The sequence below is a fragment of the Neopelma chrysocephalum genome, unplaced genomic scaffold (genome assembly GCF_003984885.1).
Source record: "Neopelma chrysocephalum unplaced genomic scaffold, ASM398488v2 Primary Assembly neopelma1_226, whole genome shotgun sequence".
In the NCBI taxonomy this organism is placed as follows: domain Eukaryota; kingdom Metazoa; phylum Chordata; class Aves; order Passeriformes; family Pipridae; genus Neopelma; species Neopelma chrysocephalum.
The window spans coordinates 178076-199359 of NW_020897888.1; the positions used below are offsets into that span (position 1 = coordinate 178076).

General features: G+C 56.6%; 1 protein-coding gene across 1 annotated transcript; it reads left to right on the top strand.

Moving 5' to 3' along the window:
• The first annotated feature begins 8858 nt into the window (after positions 1 to 8858).
• On the top strand, positions 8859 to 20108 carry ENTPD2 (ectonucleoside triphosphate diphosphohydrolase 2). The gene is made up of 9 exons (XM_027703387.1): positions 8859 to 9052; positions 14840 to 14957; positions 15439 to 15589; positions 16237 to 16396; positions 16497 to 16724; positions 17026 to 17292; positions 17486 to 17605; positions 17882 to 18016; positions 19006 to 20108. The coding sequence occupies exons 1-9, from the start codon at positions 8942 to 8944 to the stop codon at positions 19204 to 19206; spliced, it is 1491 nt and encodes a 496-aa protein (XP_027559188.1). The 5' UTR covers positions 8859 to 8941; the 3' UTR covers positions 19207 to 20108.
• Positions 20109 to 21284: the final 1176 nt, after the last annotated feature.

A 21284-nucleotide genomic window follows, 5' to 3' on the forward strand; every position in this document is an offset into this window, starting at 1 on the left:
AGTTCACCAGTAATAGGTGATTTCACTGTGGCTTTACAAAGCTCATCCCTACTCCCCGGGCAGCCCAGGGGACCCTCAGGTTTGCCATAAGGAGACAAGTCCAGATGCTGGAGGGCTGCCGGGAGGCAGATGTTGAGAGAGTGTCTCCAGGAAAGCAAGCTGCCAGTGGTGTTTGCCCAAAATGGGAGCTGTCAGCACCTGGGGGAGATCTTCTGCCCGTTGCCCAGATGTCAGTGGGTTTGGGTTGGGATCCTGCAGGGTCTGGGCAGCATGAACAGGCAGAGATGCTGCCAGGGGCCATCCCAGGGCTGAGAGGCAATATGGGAGAGGGAGGGATCCCTTGGCTGAGCCTTGGCAAAGGGTCACAGCACCCACTCTCCTGCCCTTGTGCTGTGGTGGGTCGATTGCTGCCAGCCCTGAAAGCAGGTCCGCAGCCAGCCAGGAGCATCTCAGGCTGCTCTGGACACCTCATGCTGCCCTGCCTGCCACAGTGATGGGAAATGAATCTGTCCTGCGTGTCTGTGCCATCCTCTGCCTGTGTGTGCCATTGCCTGCCCTGCCTGTGGAGTCACACTGGCATTACTCTGCTGGACACAAGGGGTTTGGCTGCCAGGAGCAGTGACAGCTGGAGGCAGGAATAACAACAGCCCATGACCTCCCCAGTGCCCCCTTCAGAAGGAGCTCTGCCTCCACCAAGGACTGGGAGCCCTGGCAACACATGAGCACTGACTTCCCGAGGTCACTGGGAGCTGAGCCCTGGAGCTGCTGGGCAGTGTGGTGGGTTTTTTGCTTAGTCAGCAGGATGGCACTGGGAAGTCCTTGTTCAGGAACAAAGGAATACTCTTTCAATCTGGGACCAGCACGGGTGGTTTCGAGTCACCTCCTGACCTCCAGCAGTCAGCTGGCTGGGCCTGCAAGCTGGAAGCTCAGCAGGCAGGGAGGGATCAGGCTGCCCAGCTTGGTGGGGAGAGGGTGGGAAAATGCCATTGGGCTCCAGCAGAGGAAACAGCTCTCATGACATTTCTTGTTGCATTTGGGATGTGGAAAGGACTGGAAACATGCCTGCTGGCTGGAGGGGGATTCTCAGAGCTGTGTAGCTTTGCACAGAGGAAGTGACCATCTATCATAAGGAAAATCCAGTGACAAACTCCTGATATACTTAACTTCAGGATGTTAAGGCAGGCACTGGGCTGAGGGGCTATCCAAGGCTGGAGTGGAGCACTGAAGCACTGTGCTGGGGCAGCTTTCATGGCTCCTGATGGAAAACAGTGGGGAAAAAGACTGGCAGAGTCAGGAGTCCAGACGAGATGCTTCTCTGGTGCAGAACTTTCCCTAGAAGAACCATGGCACAGGGAGGGGATGCTGCTGGGCAGTGCTGCTGGGTGTCCCCCACCTTGTGGGGGAGCATCAGGGAGCCCCAGATGCACTGGGGCTCTGGTTTTTATTGAAGTCCTGACAAAGAAGAGGAGAGACCTCTCCTTTCCCACAAGCTCAGTTTCCAGTGTGAGGTCTTGGATCATGCAAGTATAGTTTGATGCCAAAGATTTCCAGGAGCCCTGGGACAGGATAGGACAGCTTCTCCAGCCACAGTGCTGCACAGCAGCAGGGATGGGATGGTGCCACTGGCAAGCTGAACCTTCCAAGGGATGCTGGTCCTCAAACCTCCAGCAAGCACCAGTGGGAAGAAAAATTATCTTTCTCAGTGTGAAATGCAATTGGGTTGAACTGATACCTTCCTTCATCCTTTCCCAGAGCTCAGGAAAGGGGTGGTGAAGTGGTGTCAGCTTGCTGGGTTGGGGCATGCTGCCAAAGAGCTGCAGGATGGTGATGGGTTATACTCCTGAACTGGTAGCTGTGGCACAGCTGGAGAGCAAGGGATGCTCAGAGCCCTCCTGGTGCTTGAGTCCTCCTAAAACATTTGCTTTTCCCTAAGAGCTGTAGGGACTTGAGAGAACCTCTGAGCAGAGGGTTTCTCCATGCACCAGCAATGGGAAAAAGAGCAAATTCACTGCACAGAAGAGTTGATGGAGAGATGCCAACACAAGCCACAGCCTTTCAGTTACTTCAATTCTTGCAAGATCAATGCAATAGCCAAGAATGGAAAAACAGGTTCTGTTTGGACCTTCAGGTCCCTGTAGATAATTGGGGAACAAGAGACCACTTCAGGTCAGAAGGAGGTGTGGGTTTGGGGGGAAAGTGGACAGCAGTGCTTGTACCCACCCCAGGTGGAGGAGACATCTCCATACCCCTGCCTCCCCATGCCCTACTGCCTGTCCTGCTGCTGCTTACAGGGAACCTTTGCAGCAGCCCATGGCCCTGCTCAGCTCCAGACCTTGGGGAGCTGAGCAGCAGCACTGGCAGTGGTGCCCCTCAGCCGCTCCCTCCTTGCTGTGGCTCTGCATGGGGCTGTGGTGGTGGCTGTGGGCTGCCACAGTGAGCCTACCACCCCGAGAGCCAGGAAAGGGCTCAGCCTCTGCGTGGCCCAGCTGCTCATCGTGGCCATGGCCTGGTGCCTGTGGGGATGAGCTGAGACTGTTCAAACCATGGTTTCTTACTTGAAGTTGGAGGCCCTGGGTAGTGTTGGCCAGTTTAAGAAAAGTGACAAACAGTTCCCTGCTTTATTCCTAGCAGAAGATAATTTTCCTCTCTGTCCCGCCACCTCTGCCCCCACCCCACTGCTATCCCCTCCCTCACACCGATGATGGGGATCAGCCCCATGCCACCAGTCTGCCCAGGAGGGTCTGCATGTGGTGCTCCCTTCCTTCATGTCATGTGCTTCACTCCTGTCCACCCACCCTGTCCCACAGGTTTAGGGGTAGGTGAGTCTGTGGTGGCTGCATGGAGCCAGTGGAATGTGACCATGACCCTGGGTCTCCGTGTGCCAAGGATACCTCTGCCCTGGGGCCACAGCGTAGGGGATGGATGGTCTGCCAGCAGGTCCCCTGTCCTGTGCCAGCATCCACAGGCTCACAGCTTGGGGAAAGCTCACCAGGCACCCTGCCATGGCTGCAGGAGCAGGGCTGGCAGCACAGGACACCTGTCAGCCCAAGGGGCTGTCTTGTGCTCCAACACCTCCCTGCCCTCTGTCCATGCAGGAGAGGGTTCCTGGCAAGACAACCAGGGGAAACCAGAGGGGCTTTTCTGGAGAAGCTGCCTACTTCCTGGATGGTTCAGTGCCAGGACAACAGGGATCCCTGCCCATGGAGCTCCCCCCAGTTGGCATAACAGAGACACTGCCCTGGGAAACGGGAGAGAAAAAAGGGTTTAAAAAGTGAGTCAAGAATGGAGACTTGTACTTGGGTTTGATCTTCCTTCCGGGTAAGGATCCTTGCCAGGAGGGGGATTATAGCCTTGGATACACTGAGATCCTTCCAGCCCTTCAATGCCTCTAGGAGGACAAGCTCTGGGCTTGGAGCTGAGACTGGAATGCATCTGTGTGCTCCCACTTTCATGGTACAGAGGCTCAGCAGGAGCTGCACTCAGTCAGGAGTGAGGTCCTGACTGAGGAGGGTTGTTGCACCCCCTTATTTTTCTCCTCTACCAGTGGAAGCACTGGTTGGATTTGCAGCCTCATTGTCCACAGATTCAAGAATAACCCAAAATGCCTCGCATGTGTGTGCTGTGGGCTTACTCAGTGCTGGGACCGGTGTGGGCACTCCCACAAATTCCTGACAGGTGCTTTCTTCCCTTTCAGCCCTGTCTGGATCCCAACGTGGAGATGCAGGTGGGTACACCCAGAGCAAAAGCATCTTTGTGGCTCTAGGTTGACACATCTCTGTTGGGCTGAGAGATACACCCACCATCAGGAAAGGCAGCTGGGAGGTTTCTGGGACTCCTCTATGCAAAGCAACAAGATGCTGGGGAGACAGTCATCCCCAGCAGCTGGGGAAGCACAGACATCCTAGTCCTTTGGTTGATGCAGGACTTGGCTTGCCTGAAGGTCCAAAAGGAAGAGGCATCTCTGGGCATACAGAGTAGCCTGCACTGGCCTGCACTCTCCAAAAAATATACCTGATGTCTCAGCTGAGTCTCCAGGGTGGGTCAGTCCAGGTCCCAACTCCATCAGGAGCAACAGAGCCCTGGGGAATGGGAGCAGGTTCCCACTCTTCCATCTCTCTGTGCCTTCAGTGCTGCTCCCAGGCAGAGCTGAGGTTGGGAGTGGGACTGGGGTTGGGATTGAGAGCAGGGCTGTAGGATTCCTCCCATGGACCACAGCCTGGGGCTCTGGAGCAGCTTCAGCCCAATCTGAGACCAAGGAGCAAGTCCCTGCCCTTGTTCCCTGGTCTGAGCTGCAGAGGCAGACAGGGTCTGTGCTCCTACTGGGGACACCTTTGCAGCCTCATGCTGTCCCAAATGTGCTTCCGACTGCCACAGGGACCAGGCTGTACTCCTGCCAGCCCCTCTCTGTCCCTGCTGGTTCTTGCCCTGCAGAGGAACCACGGACTCCACTGCCCTCCGGTGCTCTCTCAGGTGCAGGTCAGGACCCCCTGGGGTTCCTGCCAAGGCTGAGATCAGTGTTGTGCTGTAGCAGCTCTGGAGCACATTGAGGGATTTTTTGTGCACTGCTCATGGCTGGCCCACACTGGTGGCTCATCGCAATCCCAAGGCTATTGAATGCTCCTGGATGCATCTCCCCTATATTTGCTGTTGGCTGAGGAGCTCACAGCTGGGAGCAGAGAACCCTGTCTCTAATCCCTCCCTTTGGACCCCAGCCCGTTGCAGTGTCTACAAGCTCAATCTGTTCTTCCTGTTATTTTCCAACCACATATGGAGCTGCAGTGCCGCCCACCAGTGCTCCCAGATGTGCCGCCCACCGATGGCTCCCAGATGTGCTCCTCCATGTTTAACAAAGCTTTTGCGCAGACCTGAGCCCCACAACCGGCAAACCCCACCTCTCAGAGACACCAGCAAGTGCCTTCTCCTGCTCCAGTGTCTCCTTTTATCCCTTATTCAGCCTTGCAGCCCTCGCCCAGATGGCCCCACCTTTTGTTGGAAGATGTGGATTAGAAAAAACCTCTCTCCTTTGTCCAGGGGAGTTGCGGTCCCCCACTGCTGCATGAGTAATGAATTCCTCACCTTCTCCTCTTTGTACTTACCTGACATTTTGCCCCCAGGGAATACTTCCCCTGCTTCATGGTGGGAACAGGCTTTTCTGCCCAGTTGGGATGGGTGCCAGCATGACCTTTCTCTTTTGGGGAGTCTGTGCTTGTGCCTCTCCTCGGAGCAGGAAGAGGAAAGCCCTGTCTCCCCGCACCACTGAGCTGAACTTGTGTCCACACCAGCTGCAGGGGATGTAGAAATACAGGCAAGAGTTTTCAGGTGCCTCAGGCATGCTGGTGACACATCCTTATCCAGCTTTACCTGGGATTAAGCTCTCTGTTTATCCAGGTATGGGGTGAGCCAAAGGCACCAGCACAGTTGGGAGTCAGGGCTCCTGATGTGGTTTCCCCTTTGCCTGGGGCATCCATCCCCTTCTCTGGGCTCCTGTCCCATGCCATAAAGAATGATAGAACTATAGGATGTCCCAAGTGGAAGGGATCCACAAGGACAACACAATCACAGAGTCATTAAGGTTGGAAAACACTTCTAAGATCATTGAGTTCAACTCCTGGCCCTCCACAGGACACCCCAACAACACCCCCGTGTCCCCGAGAGTGTTGTCCAAATGGCCCTTAAGCTCTGTCAGCCTTGGGGCCATGCCCACTGCCCTGGGGAGTCTGTTCAGTGCCCCACCATCCTCTGGGGAAAAAACCTTTTCCTAATATCCAGCCTAAAACTCCCCTGACACAGCTTCTTGCTGTTCTCTCAGGTCCTGTCATTGGTCAGCAGAGAGAAGAGCTCAACACCTTACCCATCTCATAGGTACAACTAGCCCTTTTCTGCTGTGGCCCCATCAGGGTGGTGACACCCCATACACAGGCTGAAATCGTGCAAAATGGGCATTAAATTGTGGGGAACTTACTGTTGCCTCACAGCAATCCCTGCCTCTGCCTCTGGTGGATTATCTCGTTATTTCAGGTTACTGAAAATACCATTTTCAGGTCTGATCATGCTGAGGGGATCTGTCCCTCCTGCTATCAAAGCAACCCCCTAAAAATTCACCATGTGCCTCGGGATGCTCAAGACAGGATGAATGTATGGAGAACAGCGCTGCAAAGGACAGAGGTGACAGAGGTGGGAGAATGGCAGGCAGACGGCAGAGTGGCAGGGTGGCAGTGTGGGAGGACAACCAGGCTGTGCCAGACTGCCTCCCCACGCAGCTGCTTGCACATTGAACCTGCTTGTTTGGGCAGATCCTTTGCTTCACAACTTGAGTCTTGCAGAGGTGACATCTATTCTTGTCTTGCTTTGGTGGTGCCCAAAATCTGCGTCCCTGTTTCCTCAGACAAACAAGGCTGTGCTCACCTTCTGGCACTGGGGCAGGCCACCTGCTTCATCTTCCATGGCAGAGAAAGCCCTCCCTGCCCCTCACTTTCTTTTTCCCACTGAACTCACTTGTGCCTGGAGCTCAGGCATTGCCCACCTGGGGTGGCCACCTCAGCGCAGCCACCTTGGGGAACCCAAGGGATGTGGTTGGGTTCTCTGTGGGTGTCTGAGGCTGCCCACACAGCATGGGCAGAGGTGCTGCCATCCTCTATGCCCTGTTCTCCATCCAGTGGTGCCTCGGTGGGCTCCATGGGAAAGGAGAGATAACAGGAGCTCTCCTTGCTGGGGCCACAGCTGGCAGTGCTCAACCCTGGCCAGGCTGAGCTCAGACAGCGGTGTCAATGCACTCCCTCACCAGAACATACCATCACAGGATACTGCTCTGGCTATATGTGGGTTTGCCTGGCTGTCATTCCCCTGGGAACTGGAGTATTTCCAATCCAGCATGTCCTAGCTTTTGGTGCCTTCCTGTTTGCACTGCAGGTTGAGTATCCTGGGACACCAGCAATTGGCCAGTGCTGAGCACAGGCTCCCTCAGACCTCGACTCACCCCTCCCATCCCCTTGGGGCCGGAAAGAGGGTGGCAAATATGACCCCATGAAGAGAAGGAGGAGCAACCTCCCCTTGGGGAGGGAAGAGATGTCAACCCCTCTCTCCATGCCACCTACAGACAGCCTGGGAATAGGATGGCCAAGTCTACACAAGAGCAGGACCCTCACATCTATACTCAAATCCCAGGAGGGTCCCACCACACTCCTGCCAGACAGGGACTTACTCCAAAGTCCCCAAAAGCAAAATAAGGACAAGGAACAAGGGACCATCCCTACCCGCACAGGGCTCTCCCAACCCTGTCTCTGCTTGCTACCACTCAGAAAAGAGATTTTTTTTTCCTTTTCGGTCTTTGAAGACTCTTCTCACTGTTTGTCCATCTAAGAGTGAAGCAGCTATTGAGAAAGGAATTAAGTGCAGTCCAGAGAAGATCTCTCAGCTTCTGTGGTAATCCCCGGTGCAGTTGCACTGTACAGGATGGCAGATGTGTGCCTCAGAGGTGGGCGGCAAGAACAGTCAGGAACAGGCAGGTATTTTTCTGCGGAAACTTGAGAAGAGTTAGCCTGGGAAAGCAGAAAGGCAGTGGAAACAATGCTGTGACAGCCTCGGGGACAGGACTATCGTTTCCTGTGGCATCAGCATCAGCAAAGGGGAATAATTTTTTCACATAAATTAATATATTAGTATCTTGGAGTTGACTGACACAGGATTAAATGCTTAATGAATCAAAGTAAGGAGGTAAAATGCCATACAAACAGACTGACAGGGTGAACACAACAGTCCTTCAGAGAAGCCCTGCGCCGCAGTCATAGGCACTGCTGTGGCAAGGGTCACTCTCTGTGTCCCTATTTAGACATTTTCTTCCCCAGACTCTGTTGCCAGTCACTGCTGTCACACTGGAGCTCATCCCCTGTGAGACCTCCAGCAGCAGAACCTCCGCAATGGAGAGGCATGTCAGGGCTGAAGGCTTTTGCATCACAAGCCTTCAGCACAGGCTAAGCCCCACAAGCACCTCTGCACCCCAATACCGCAGCAATGGGCAGGAAGCTCTGGAGAAGATCCAGCACTGGTGCAATGTGTGCCGTGCATGGGTCAGCTGTGAGTGGCAGGAAAGTGCCTTGCTTCAAAAAACAGAAGTGAGGCAGGGTGTGAGGAGCCTCAGCTCACACCCTCAGTGCGAAGATGTGACCCTCAGCCTGCAACACAGCTGTGCTGGGAGCTGTGTCCTCCTCTCCTTAGTGATATCTGCTTGTTTATTATTTTGTTCACTGTCTTATCCCATTGTGTAAGCAAGCTCCAAATGTCCTTCTTGGAGCCAGGAGCCCAACCTCCTTTGGCTCACTGCTCCACATGCAAATGCATCACATTATTCACTTGTGACCATATTAAAAACAGCCTCAATATATGTCTGGACTCCTCAGGGCTGTCATGAACCTGTGATGATTAAAAGTGATAACACAGTCATAGTTGTTAATCATGGCAGCTGCGAGAGTCTTGGAGCTTTTCTGTATCTTGGGGTATTCTGACATTCCCACTGAACCCATGGTGGGTGGGGGTAGGATGGGACTGAGCCTGGAGTCAAGGACTGTGCCCGGAGGGGTAGCTGGGTCTGATCCCAGGGATAGAGGCTGTGCCCAGGGAGGAGGGACAGGATGGGGCTGAGCCCCCCGGTAATAGTGATGCCCGAGGGGCCGAGCTGGGGCTGATCCCGGGGACAAGGACAGTGCCCGGGAGAGGTAGATGGGGCTGGTCCTGGGGCGGGGGGACAGGAGGATCCGGCAGGGGCAGCCGTGGGACCCGCAGCCCGGTGCCGCCCCCCGCAGTGCCCCGGAGCCCGGTGTCCCGCCCGGGTGGGCCGGGGCGGCGGTGACTCAGCCGGGAGAGGCGGGCGAAGAGGAGGCGGGGGAGGAGGAGCGGCAGGAGCCGCCGCAGCCTCCGCGGAGCCGCTCACCTGCCTGGCCCCGCCATGGCCCGCCGTCTGGCCGCCCTGCTCCTGATGCTGGCCCTCGGCTGCCTCCTGGGCATCCTCCTCCTGCTCCTCGGCTCCGGGGACACGCGAGGCCCGCCGGGCTTCAAGGTGAGCGGGGCGGCGGGGCGGCACCGTGCGCGGAGTGGTCGGAGCGGCGGGCACCGGGGCGTCCCAGGCACCCGGGGGCTGGGGGAGCCGCCGTGTGAACGCCGGTGTGCGGGAATGCCCGTGCAGGAGAGGCTCCGGCATCAGGGAGTCCCCAGCGTCATGGGAGGCGCCGGGACTGAGGGGTCCCCGACCTGCGGGAAGGGTCGCAGGGAGAAGCCCCCGCCGGGTGCGCGGGGACGGGCGCGAGACCCCCAGTGTGTCACCCCCCGTGCGGGACCTCCGGCTGCGTGAACCCCGGCCGCCCATCCCTGGTGCCTTAGACCTGCGCTTTAGGAAGGGAATTTGTTGGACACAAGGAAAGATAGCGGCCCTCCAGATCAGAACAGCCGTGTCAGCATCTGCTGCTGCAGCTCTGCCTGGGTCAGGGCTCCACGGCGCACCCCAGCATCTCCCAGCTCCCCGGGCTCTGCTGCATCGCCTGAGCCAGCGCTGCTGGGTGACAAATGCACTTCCCTTTGAATGCAAGCTGCTTTTTTTCTTCTTTTTCATTGTAAATTCAGATGCTGAAAGAAGTTCCCCAACAATTTCTTGTTGGCCAAGTACCTCTTTTGTACTTAAAGTCTTTTGTTTTAAAACAGTTCCAGGCTCTTGTCCTGGAAAATGGTTCATCTAAACTCCCCTTTTTCTCATCCCAAGCAATTTGCATGGAAACTTTCTGAGCCAGCCTGCATGCCAGATGTGCTGCCTCCTCTCTGGGTTTGTCAGATGTAATGAAGATTAGGATGAGAAGATGAGCTGGCTTAGCCAAGATGATCCTCACTGCTGTTAGTATAACTAGCAATGATTAACTTCTTCCCTGTGACACCCATCTTTACCACCCATTGCCACATGCTGGGGCATCTTGGGCATGCCTCAGTTGGTTTCAAAGTGGATTTTATATCTTGGGACATGGGGGAATTAGATTGGTACCAAGACCCCCATACGTAGCACTTGGGTCAGCCTGGAAAGCCTTTCTTCCTCCGGTTCCGAGATGGAACTTTGGTGTTAAGCCAAATGAATTCCTGGAAATTTAGTTTTTGTGCTTTTTTTTTTCTCTCTCTCTGGGTGGTAGCACCTTCCAGTCTGCAGGCAGTGCTGCAATTTGGGGACGAGCATCCCTGAACACTCACGTGGGTCCTGGCCCTGCTCCGCCCAAGGCTGCACTGCCCAACCCAGGGACTCAGAGTTCCTGGACTGCCAAGTGTCACAAGTCCAGTTGTGCACTGGTGTTCAGCAGTGCCTGTTCCCACAGGGCTGGCACCAGGCAGGCACTAAGGACTTGCTTCTGCACAAAGCTCAGGGCTGTTTTAGCAATGCAGAACTTTATGTTAGTCTAACTCAGCCCAAAAGATGCCCACACAATTTAGGGGTCAGTCCTGCTGTGGGAGACTCAGGGCACGTCCTCCCACCCACTTGGGCAAGACGTGGTCCTCGGTGGCTCAGTCTACATTAGCTGCTGGGTGATAGTGCTGTTCCCTGCTGAGCTACAGCTCCACATCTTCCCTTTCCAGCTCCTTTGCTTGGAAGATAGTCCTAATGCCATTCTGGATTAGTTATCTGGCTGCTGAGGGACTGATCCCAGCAGAGCAGCATCCCACTTCCCTTGTGGGTCCGCAGTGGGGCTCATGGCCTGATAGCCCCGAGATGCTGCCTCCTCTCCATAACCCTTTTTTTCCTTCTTTTGGCAAATGTATTCAGTGGCCGTTTCGATGCCCTGTGGGCTCTTCCCATGCCAGTCATGCTGGCAGTGCTGTGGCTGCTGCAGCAGGAAGGAAACCTGTAAACCTGGGTGCCCCATGGTGTCACCACCCTTGAGGGAGGCAGGATGTTGGGGTGCAGGGCTGACCCCACATGCGCCATGGGGCAGCCTGGAGAGCCTGTGGGGTGGGAGCTGGAGTCCTGGGCATGTCCATAGGCATGGTGCCAGGCTGCAGCACATGAGGCATTCTCAGTGTCCCCGTCTGCCTCCTACCCTGGTGTGGTGACATTTCTAGGCAGAGCCATGTACTGACCAGGAGCCCTGAGCCCTGCCCGTGGTCTTTGGGGACATCACTGTTCTCTGTGTCCTCTCTGCAGGGGCTTTAGGACTGAGCAGCGCTAGCTGGGGCTGGGCTGAGTAATGCTGCATTGGGGCAGAGCCCATGGGGCCATGGGTGACCCAGGAGGCAGCAGGGCCAGGGTTGGCATTGGAAAATTTACCAGTGTGGAGCTGCTATGGGGACCCCTCTATGTCCCCCAGCCCTGCTGGGGGTCAGGAGGTCAGGAGGTCCTGATAAAAAAATCTGTCATCCTTTTGCCACCAGGAGATGCTGGGGTTGGGGACTGTCCCATACGTACGAGACCCTGCGAAGCCCTGGGTGCTGGCAGACAAGCATGCCAAGGGCAGATGAGAAGGGTGATGGGAGCCAGGCACCAGTGCAGGAGTATGCCAGGGCATCCTCATGTCTCCCTAGCCCTCATTTGCAGTGTGCTCACTGGTAGGCACAGGGCAGCTCAGCAGGCAGAGCTAAGGGCAGTGCTTATGCTGCAAATCCCTAAGGGAATGGAATTTTGTCCTCCCTCCTGGGGCTTCCCACCTCAGGGCCCCTGCAGCCCACTTGCCCATGCCCACAGCTCAGCCATGACTCGTGCTCACATGGCAGCAGACGCTGCTGCCAGATGGGGAATGCAGTGGCTCTGATGCCCAGGCACAGGTTCTGGGCCAGGAACTGGCACCATTGCAGCACCACTGTGGGTGATCTCATCCACGATTCCCATGTGGATGCTGGAGACATGTGGTACCCTTGGGTCTGGAGGAGGGGACATTCCTTCACTACTGGGATGCTCTTGGCTGTCCAGGTCTGCCTCGATGATCTCGGAGGTCTTTTCCAACCTGGTTGATTCTATGATTCTATGGTTCTATGTGTGCACGAAGGGACCAAGTCCAACTCTTGATCTAACACCGCCGTGGTTACTAGACCATACCTGCGCACATGGCTTCCACCCCTGCTCACCACCACCAGTGCTGCCAGCTAGGATGGCTCCTCTGCAGGGACAGGCTGGGGTGCCAAACCCTGCCCCCCGGGAGCAGGACAGAAGGGCTGATATGAGGCTGTGGTGGCTCCTCTTATGCTGGAGTGGCTATAGGGCAGCAACTGGCTGGGCACCAGGCACTCCCTGTGGCTGCTCACGTTGCTGCACGTTACCTCAGCCGAGCCGAGTGCTGCTGCCTCTGCCACCAAAGCCAGGGCTCCCACAGGATGTCTCTCGCCCACCAGTCCACACTTGGCAGCAATGGGCTGGGGATCCAAGAAGAGAGACCCCCGACCCCAATCCACAAGTGTTGGCAGCAAAGGGCACTAGGATGTGCCTATGTGGAGCAGCTGGTTCTGCAGCCTGCCCCAGCATTGGCACTGTCACCACAACACGTCACCTCTGCATGGGGCTTGCTCTGGGTGCAGGCTCCATGCTGCCCCTCACTGCCACCCACCTGCAGCCAGGTGTGCCCTACTTCCCCAGGCACCCACACGGCACGTGTGCCCATGCACACCCATACATGCACACCCTCCTAAAGGCATGTACACACAGCCACAGGTGCCCCCATGTGCGCACACACACACACATAAACATGGTGGCACACCTGTGTGCACATACACCTTGCCTGTGCACACTCGCAGGCACCCCCATGCACCCATCTCCACACCTGAATTTGTACACGCGTGTATGCCCATGCACACACACACACACACACACGTGTACACCTGCAGCATGCACACTACATGCACACATACGTTCCACACGTGCAACCCCACCCCAGGTGGGCACCCCCACACGTGCACCCCCGCACCAGCTCTCCGTGGGGTGAGAAGCAGGACATAGCTGAGCCAGCCCTTCTGAAGGCAGGAGGAAACCCCTTGGAACTAGATTTCCCCCTGTCACCAGTGGTGGGTCTGCTCACCCTGGAGTCAACCACGTGGTCATGTCTGTTCCTGCCATGGCATTGGTCTGGTGTCCCCAGCATCTCCCTCCCGGGCTGACCCCATTCCTGATGTGTGGCACCAGGTATCCCTGGCGCTGTGGGTCATCCTCACTGCCTCATGCTCCAGTATTTCTCAGCCCCTGCCACCATGTAGATATCCCTGTCTCCAGCCTTATCCACCTCTGCAGGCTGCAGCCCCTCCATGGCATCCCAGAGCTGGAGACCACTCCCAGGGTCCTGGCTGCAATAAGCATCAGTTTTGGGGGTGACTTGTCAATGGTTTCCCTTTGGAGACAGCCTTGTCACCTGCCACCTGTCACTCCAGGTGATACCTGGGGTGGTGCGCTGCCGCATGAGGAAATCGGGGACATGGTGGCTGCAGAGTATGTGGGCACGTGCTGCAGAGGTGCATCCACGGGGGCTGGTGGGTGACTGCCCATCTGGTGGTGCAGAGGGTGCTATGGCGAGGAGGGACTGGGGTGCCAGGGGGTGCATGGCCCATGTTGCACTGGGCAGAGGGGGTGCTGAGAGCCCCCTGAGCCTGCCCAGAACACTCACCCCAGCACCCAGCCTGGGGATTAGGTTGGGGTGTTGGGAGAAGTTGTCAGAGCCCCTTTCCTCCAATCTGCAGGGTTTGGCAGCACTGGAAGCTGATCCCTCGCACCAGTGCTGTGGCACACCAACCCCAGTCTGGCCACAGAGGGGGATTCTCTGCTGGTTTGTAGCTTTTGGCCCAGGGCAAGCAAGTCACTGGGGGAGGCTGGGGGCAGGTCACGGATGTGAAATGGTCCCTTGGGGAAGCAGGGTGTAGCACTGGTGTGGGGCCATGGGTTCATGGGGGAATGAGGGCTACCTATAAGTGAGACCCCTGCCTCTGCCCTGACACTACACTGCCTGAGCTGGCCAAGACCAGGGGATAGGGGCACCCATGGCAGGCAGGGCTGGGGTGGTTCCCAGGAGCCAGGCAGCGAGTGGAGCTGCCCACTTTAGCCCTGGGTCTGGGCAAGGCAGGAGCAGATGAAGCCTTGTACGAGGTTCAACCCTTAGATGGCTTCACCCCAGAGATGCTCTGCTGGGACAGTGCTGGGTCCTGCCTTGCTTCTCCCAAACTCACAGCCCCAAGGGGGCACAGCGGGGGCCAGTGTGGGCAGCCCCAAGCCCAAGGCAGTGGGTGTCAGGCAGAAGGGTTTGCCTGGGGGGGCTGCAGGCAGCATGTGGAGTGTCCCCTCCCTGGGAGCTGGGTAACCTTTTTTGGCAGGAGGAGTAGGGTTATTTATAGCCGGAGAATGGCCAAGCCATACAAGGGCAGGAGGGATGAGGTGCCTGGCTGCCCTTCTTTGGTGAGTACATCCCAAGGGGCCACTCCAGGTGTCCCTCCCTGCCACTGGCCCCAGGGACCTGCTGGCATGGCTCAGCATGGATGCAGGCAGCAAGGAGCGATGCTGGAGAGATGGGAGCCTGCAGCAGGGGAAGAGTCCCCCAGGCTGTACTCAAGGGGGTCCCCATGCCCAAAAAGCCAGTCCCCATGCCATTCCAAGCAGCATCCCAGGATGGCCAGTATACTGCTCCTAGTTGTATCCCAGGCAGTGCCTTGTGCAGGGAGGTGTGGGCACAGCTGTGCCAGGCTGGGCTGAGCAGAGCTCACCTTTGCCAGACGATGCTCTGGAGCTGCTGGGCACTGCCAGGGTAGGAGAGGTTGTGCACTGAGCCCCAGTGCCTTCCCTTGGGAAGGGCTGGAGCAGCTGGGGGCCTCCTGCCTCCAGGCCTGACCCACAGCCTTCCCCCCACAGTACGGCATCGTGCTGGACGCTGGGTCCTCCCACACCGCCATGTTTGTGTACAAGTGGCCTGCGGACAAGGAGAATGACACTGGAGTGGTCAGCGAACATGGCATGTGCGATGTGCAGGGTAAGGGCTGGCCCTGGCCTGGGGCCAGGGCTGATGGCGCGGTCTGTCACGTCCCTGTGGCAGGGCACCATGGTGTGAGTGCCCCTGCCATGCCCAGCTGCCTTCCTCTGTACTCACCAGTGCAGCGAAGAGTTCTAAGGGGTTCAGCTCTATTCCCAAAACCTCTCCCAACTCCCCCCAAGGCTTGCAGCCGTGCATTCTTGTGGTTTATCTTTTCCTGGCAGGTACTGAACCACCAGGAAACAATCCAGCTCCCTGTCTATCCCAGTGAGGAGCCAGGGTTGGTTTTCTACTCTCTATTAATCAACCTTTCCCAGGCTGTCAGCCAGCAGGGGATACGGTGTGGCTGGACCCTGGATGGCTCCATGTGGGCTCCATGTTCACAGAAACCTGCCTTTTGGAAACCCTGGGAGGGGGGCAAAGCTGCCCACTGGGGACCATCCCCCCACCCACAGGGAGCATTGCTGTTTCCTCTCCGCAGGTCCTGGCATCTCCAGCTACAGCTCAAACCCTCCAGCTGCCGGGACAAGCCTGGAGCAGTGCCTGAACCAGGCCCTGAGAGACGTGCCCAAGGAGAAGCACATGGCCACCCCTCTCTACCTGGGTGCCACAGCTGGCATGCGCCTGCTCAAGTGAGTGCTTGCTCAGGGGGGCCCTGCCACGCCACCCTGCCATGCCAATTTGCCACACACAGCAGTGGTGGAGGTGGTAAAGGACAGCTGAAGTGTTGCCCCTTTGCAGGCAAAGCTCCTTACCACCCAAGTGCCCAGCTCCATGTCCCCTGCAGAGGTGGTCCTGCCTTTCAGAACAGGATATGCTCTGCAGGGCACAGCCAGCAAAGCATTGGTGGAAAGGGGCTGGTGTGGGGCCGGCACCAGGATAACCCACTCAGACTTTTTGTCTAGCTAGGAGGAAAATCCCCCTGTACCCACTGTCACCCTGACAGGGCACAGTGAAAATAATCAATAATCAACCCCCAGGAAGCACACAGAGGAGGGAGTTGTGCTCCCCTCACCTAGCCCAGGAGGGATGGATCCCATTGTCCCAGGAAGAGGGAGCACACCTCCATCCCCACTACCTGCTTTGTCTAGCAGAGAAGAGGGGAATTAGCTGGGGTTTTCTTGGGGACATCCCTGTAGGTACCCAGGCAAGGACTCACGTATCTCCCACCCCCCTATCCAGGCAGTGCTAGTCCCCAAGGGCTCTGGGGACTGGCGGGGATCCCACTTGCTGCACCCCAGTGCAGTTCCATCACTCTGTCTTCTCACCTGGCCCACAGCATTGCGGACCCACAGGCGTCAGACGCCGTCCTCAGAGCTGTGGCAGCCACGCTGAAGACATACCCCTTTGATTTCCGTGGGGCAAAGATCCTGTCAGGGGAAGAGGAAGGGGTCTTTGGCTGGGTCACTGCAAACTACCTCCTGGAGAACTTCATCAAGGTGAGCAGGGGACAGTTGACACCCAGCAGGATGGTTGTGGTGGCTGGGCTGTCCCACAGGTCATCATATCCTTATGCTCACTCTTGTCTTCCTGGCTCAGCGTGGGTGGCTTGGAGAATGGATCCAGCCTCACAGAAAGACCTTGGGAGCCATGGACTTTGGGGGTGCTTCCACACAGATCACCTTTGAAACCCAGGACACCATTGAAAACCCCAGAAATGAGGTGATGCTGAAGCTGTATGGCCAGGTGTACAAAGTGTACACCCACAGCTTCCTCTGCTACGGGAGGGACCAGGTCCTCAAGAGGCTGTTCTCCAAGCTCCTCCAGGTACAGCGTGTGCTTGATGTGGATGCTGGCTGCCACAACCCCACGGTTGCCCCCTCACCCTGGTGTTTACACAGGGGTGTCCCCCAGCCCTGAGCCAGCTGGGTTTCCCAGCCGACTCTTGGGTTCCCAGGGCTGCCACCCACCATCTCCATAAGGTGATGCACCCCTTGGCTAGAGCCAAGATACCCCAAGCCATCTTGAGACAGTTGTGGCAACTGCTCCATGTCTCGCTGCTCAAGCTCCAGGGGGGAGCTGGGGCTATGGTACAGCTTGTGCATCTTGTGTGTCCCTCCTCTGGCAGGCTGAGAGCTACCAAGCAACTGTTCCCAATCCTTGCTGGCCCATGGGCTACAACAAGAGCCTGTCACTGAGCAGCATCTATGACAGCCCCTGCACAGAGAAGGAGAGGCCAAGCCTTGTCCTCAACACCACCGTCACCTTGTTTGGCACCGGGAACGGGAACCTCTGTGCTCTGCATGTCAGCCAGCTCTTCGACTTCACCACCTGCTCCTTCTCCCACTGCTCCTTTGATGGTGTTTTCCAGCCAAAGGTTTCAGGAAACTTCATTGTAAGTCCTGGTCTGAAGCAGGGTGGCGACCCAGCTGCCGGGTGGGTAGGTTGTCCCCAGCACCCCCAGCACCACATGGCAGCAAAGCCAGGCCCCCAGCTCTGCAAGGGGGAATTCGTGCTCACCACACCGGTCAGTCTGTTCATGGTCAGAGAAAGAACCTGTCCCACAGCTGTTCCCTTTCCTCCATCAGGCCTTCTCTGCCTTCTTCTACACGGTGGACTTCATCCAGACCGTGATGGAGAGACCTGTGCACCTACCCAGTGACCTGAAGGATGCTGCGGAGACCATCTGTGCCACCAGCTGGAGTGAGGTGGGTTCCCTGGGCACAGCAGGGAAGAGGGGGCTGCTTTGTGGGGGGCATAACCCAGGCTTTGAGAGCAGCCCTTGGAGGGGGCTGGGTGTCCTGGCCCCCATGGAGTAGGAGTAAGGCAGGTGACAGCTCCCACATGGGACCAGGAGGGGCTCAGGTGGGTATGGGCAGCCTTGGCCTGACAGATGCAACCACCCAGAGCTTCAGGCCACAGACACAAGCCTGGTCCCTGCTGGCTTGACCCCTCTTCTCCTTCCCTCCATGCATCCCACCCAGCTACTCCAGAAAGCCCCCAAGCTGGAGAAGAGGCTGCCAGATTACTGTGCTGTCAGCACGTTCGTGTATTTGCTCACCACCAGAGGCTACAACTTCAACAACCACTCCTTCCCCAACATCGCCTTCCAGAAGAAAGTGAGTAGCACCAAAGCACCTCCATTCCATGGGATCTTTCTGGAGTTAGGCAGGAGATGATTCTACACCATGAAAGAGCCAAGCAGAGTGAAGGAAGATCTTGGGGAACAGGGGCAGGACATAACTCTCAGTTTTTGGTTGGATCTCCTGGGGAATGGGAAAAAATGAGCTGAGCTCACTGCAGGGTGGGGTGAGGTCCTTCAGCCCTTCCTTGGCCCTCAAGACACCAGCCATCCCAACCTATGCTTTGCTTAGGCTTTTTGGGAAGTTACCTCAGGGCAGGATCCCACTTTTGGCTGCACGCACCATGGGATGGGCAATGAGATCAGGACTGAACTCAGCGGACAAGGTTCTGCTCCCATGGGATGAGCCCACTTTAGCATAGGATGGTCACTGCTCTGTCCCTGGGCTGACTGAACCCATGGGCAAGCAAGAGCTCAGGGTGTTCTGGGTCCCTCACACCCTTCTCCTCCCTTGGGCTGACACTGAGGTGGTCCCTGAAAAGGCTAGAGCACAACTCTAATGAAGACTGGCTGAGGGAGCTGCGGGAGGGCTCAGCCTGGAGAAAAGGAGGCTCAGGGGGGACTTTTTACTCATTACAACTACTTGAAAAGAGGGTGAGGTCAGGTATGGGTTGAGATCTTCTCCCAGGTAACAAGTGACACGACAAGGGGAAACAGCCTCAAGTTGCACTAGGGGACATTTTGGTTGGATTATAGGGAAAATTCCTTCACAGAAAGGGCGTTAAAGCATTGGAACAGGCTTCCCAGGGAAGCAATAGTCACCATCCCTGGAGGGATTTAAAAGACATGTGGATGTGGCACTTGGGGACATGGTTTAGTGGTGGCCTTGGCAGTGCTGAGTTAGTGGTTGGCCTCCATGATCTTAGAATCATGGAATCATTAAAGTTAGAAAAGACATCTAAAGTCTCCTGAGGCCCACAGAGCTGGGCTGGCTGGATGGATGACCATGCCATGCTGTTTCCACAGGCAGGAGAAACCTCCATTGGCTGGGCCCTGGGCTACATGCTGAACCTCACCAACATGATCCCAGCAGAGAAGCCCTCCTCCCACAAAAGCATGTTGTACAACTACTGGGTCCTTCTCATCCTGCTCTTTGTGGTCACCACCCTGACGTCCCTGGTTACTGCCGTCTGCCTGCTCCGGCGCAGCAAGTCCAGTGCAATCTGATGGTGAGGACTGGGTGGGCCGTGTCTGCAGGACCCAGCACCATCCTACCTGCTGGAGTCTCCATGGTCTGAACACTTGGGATGCAGCGAGTGCTCAGTGTCCTCCTCCAAGGCCTGACACTGTCCCAGAAGGAAAGCTGTCCCCTTTTGCCCTCCCCTTGCCCTCAAGCTGCAGGAAAGGAGGGACAGAAGAGGAAGGGTTTCCCAGCACTACTCAGGGATGGACGCAGCAGCAGGTTTGAGAATGGGACATTCAGAGCTGGAACATCTTTCTGCCACCAGAACTGAGTTGGACTGGGCCAGTGAGCCAAGGCAACAGCAGGATTTATTTTCATTTGTATGGGGGTGGGTGGGGAATATTATTTATACCAGTCTTTACAGCTGACCTTGCTAGCCTGTCCCTGGAGTACCAGCCCTGCCTCCTGGGGAGCTCTGGGCAGCACCAAGAGCCCACACTTGTCTTTCTGGCCAGCACACAAACCCCACTGACCTTCCTGAAGGCCAAATCTTGGCCTAGACTTCCACTGCTCTCAGCTTTGGGTAAGGGCTTAACAACAACAACATATGGGGAGCCAGCAGCTTCCAGGTCCTGCTTCAGCAACCACACGTGGTGCCTTCCTCATCCCTGTGGTTCCTATGCTTAGACTTTTTGCCACTCCTCCATCCCCCGGTGCCGGCAGCTCCGTGGTGCATGGCCATGGCCAGCACAGAGGTGATGGACTTGCTGTGGGAGCAGGGCTTTGCTCTGCACTGGGATTTGAGCCTGCCAACATCCTATGCCGGGCAGCTGGGGGGATGCATCTTCATTTCCAGTTAAGAACAGGGACATGCAAACATGCAGAAGCTTTGATTTTGTCTGTTTGGGGTTTTTTTTATAATCTGAAATAAACCTTTGTAACCACTGCTATGGTTTAGTAGCTCCTGATCAGCAACAGGCAGATCAGCCTGGCAGAGCCAGGGTCAGGTTCTGCCCGAAGGCCTTATCCCTTGCAGCCCATCCAGTGCTGGGACACCATCATGACTTTGTTTATTTGTTTGTTTGTACCAGCCTGGAGACCCCCCAAGATGGACTGAGGTGGGCTGGAAACCTCACTCCAGTCCAAGGCCCACCTGGAGATGGAGGAGTTCCAGCCAGCCACAGTCATCAAGTTCAAGTTTCCCTGTCACTGGAGGTGCAGTCACCCCAAAGCCAGGAGCAGGTAGTGCTCAAGCTGTTCCTCACTGCCACAGCTCCCAGGCACAGACAACTTGCTGGCAGCCTCCACTCCCGGGCCCCAGTGCTGGTGCCCAAGCGGGGCACCCACATTTGCTGGTGCAGCCACTGGCAGCTCAGAGACACCGTGACACATCTGGCACCTGACAGCTGTGTGGGTCTGGTCCCAGCTCTCCAGTCCATCAGGAAGCCTCCCCCCGCCCTGCATGTTCCTCAAACACTCCAGAGAGGAGTGGCTGTAGGGAACTGTGGTTTCTTGCTGCCCTCCTTGCTCCTGCCAGCAGCACGAGCTCTGGTCTGCAGGTCTGCTCACTTCCCAACACCCTTCCTTGCTCTGGCTGAGCTCCTGGAATACTGTGCTTGGCTTAACCCACCCATTCCCAGCAGCACTTTATTTTCAGCTGTTTTGCTGGCTGCTCCCCATCTCTCTGCACAGGGCAAACCTGATTCCAGTTCAGATGATGTTCTGAACCCTCAAACTCAAGTTTCTTCCCCAGACCCCTTATCCCCCCATCACAGGGACTCCCTCCTGTGGTGGAGTGAGGCTCAGGGTCTGTCTCCACATCTCACATGGAAGGAAGAGGTGCTTCTGGTCCCTGAAGCTGAAACACTGCTCTAAGAACCCAGGTACCTTCCAGAATCCAGGCTGCATTTCCTCTTCTAAGAAATTCAGATGCAGCTGAATCAGAGTTGGACATCCGCCAAGAGCAGCCAGTTTACCTAGTTAGGACTTGGAGTCTGACATTAGGAAAAACCCCACATGCCCCTCTCTTTGCATGGGATTTGAGACAGTACCATATCCTTGCCAACTGGTTATGGATCTGGATGGGCAATCTGGGACTGGCCAGATGACATGCCCTGGCCAG

Excerpts from the sequence above, each read along its gene's own strand:
- ENTPD2 (XM_027703387.1), top strand. The coding sequence starts at position 8,942 with ATGGCCCGCCGTCTGGCCGCCCTGCTCCTGATGCTGGCCCTCGGCTGC. Across the intron at positions 9,053-14,839 it reads GAGGCCCGCCGGGCTTCAAG|TACGGCATCGTGCTGGACGC; the intron begins GTGAGCGGGGCG and ends TTCCCCCCACAG. Across the intron at positions 18,017-19,005 it reads ACATCGCCTTCCAGAAGAAA|GCAGGAGAAACCTCCATTGG; the intron begins GTGAGTAGCACC and ends CTGTTTCCACAG.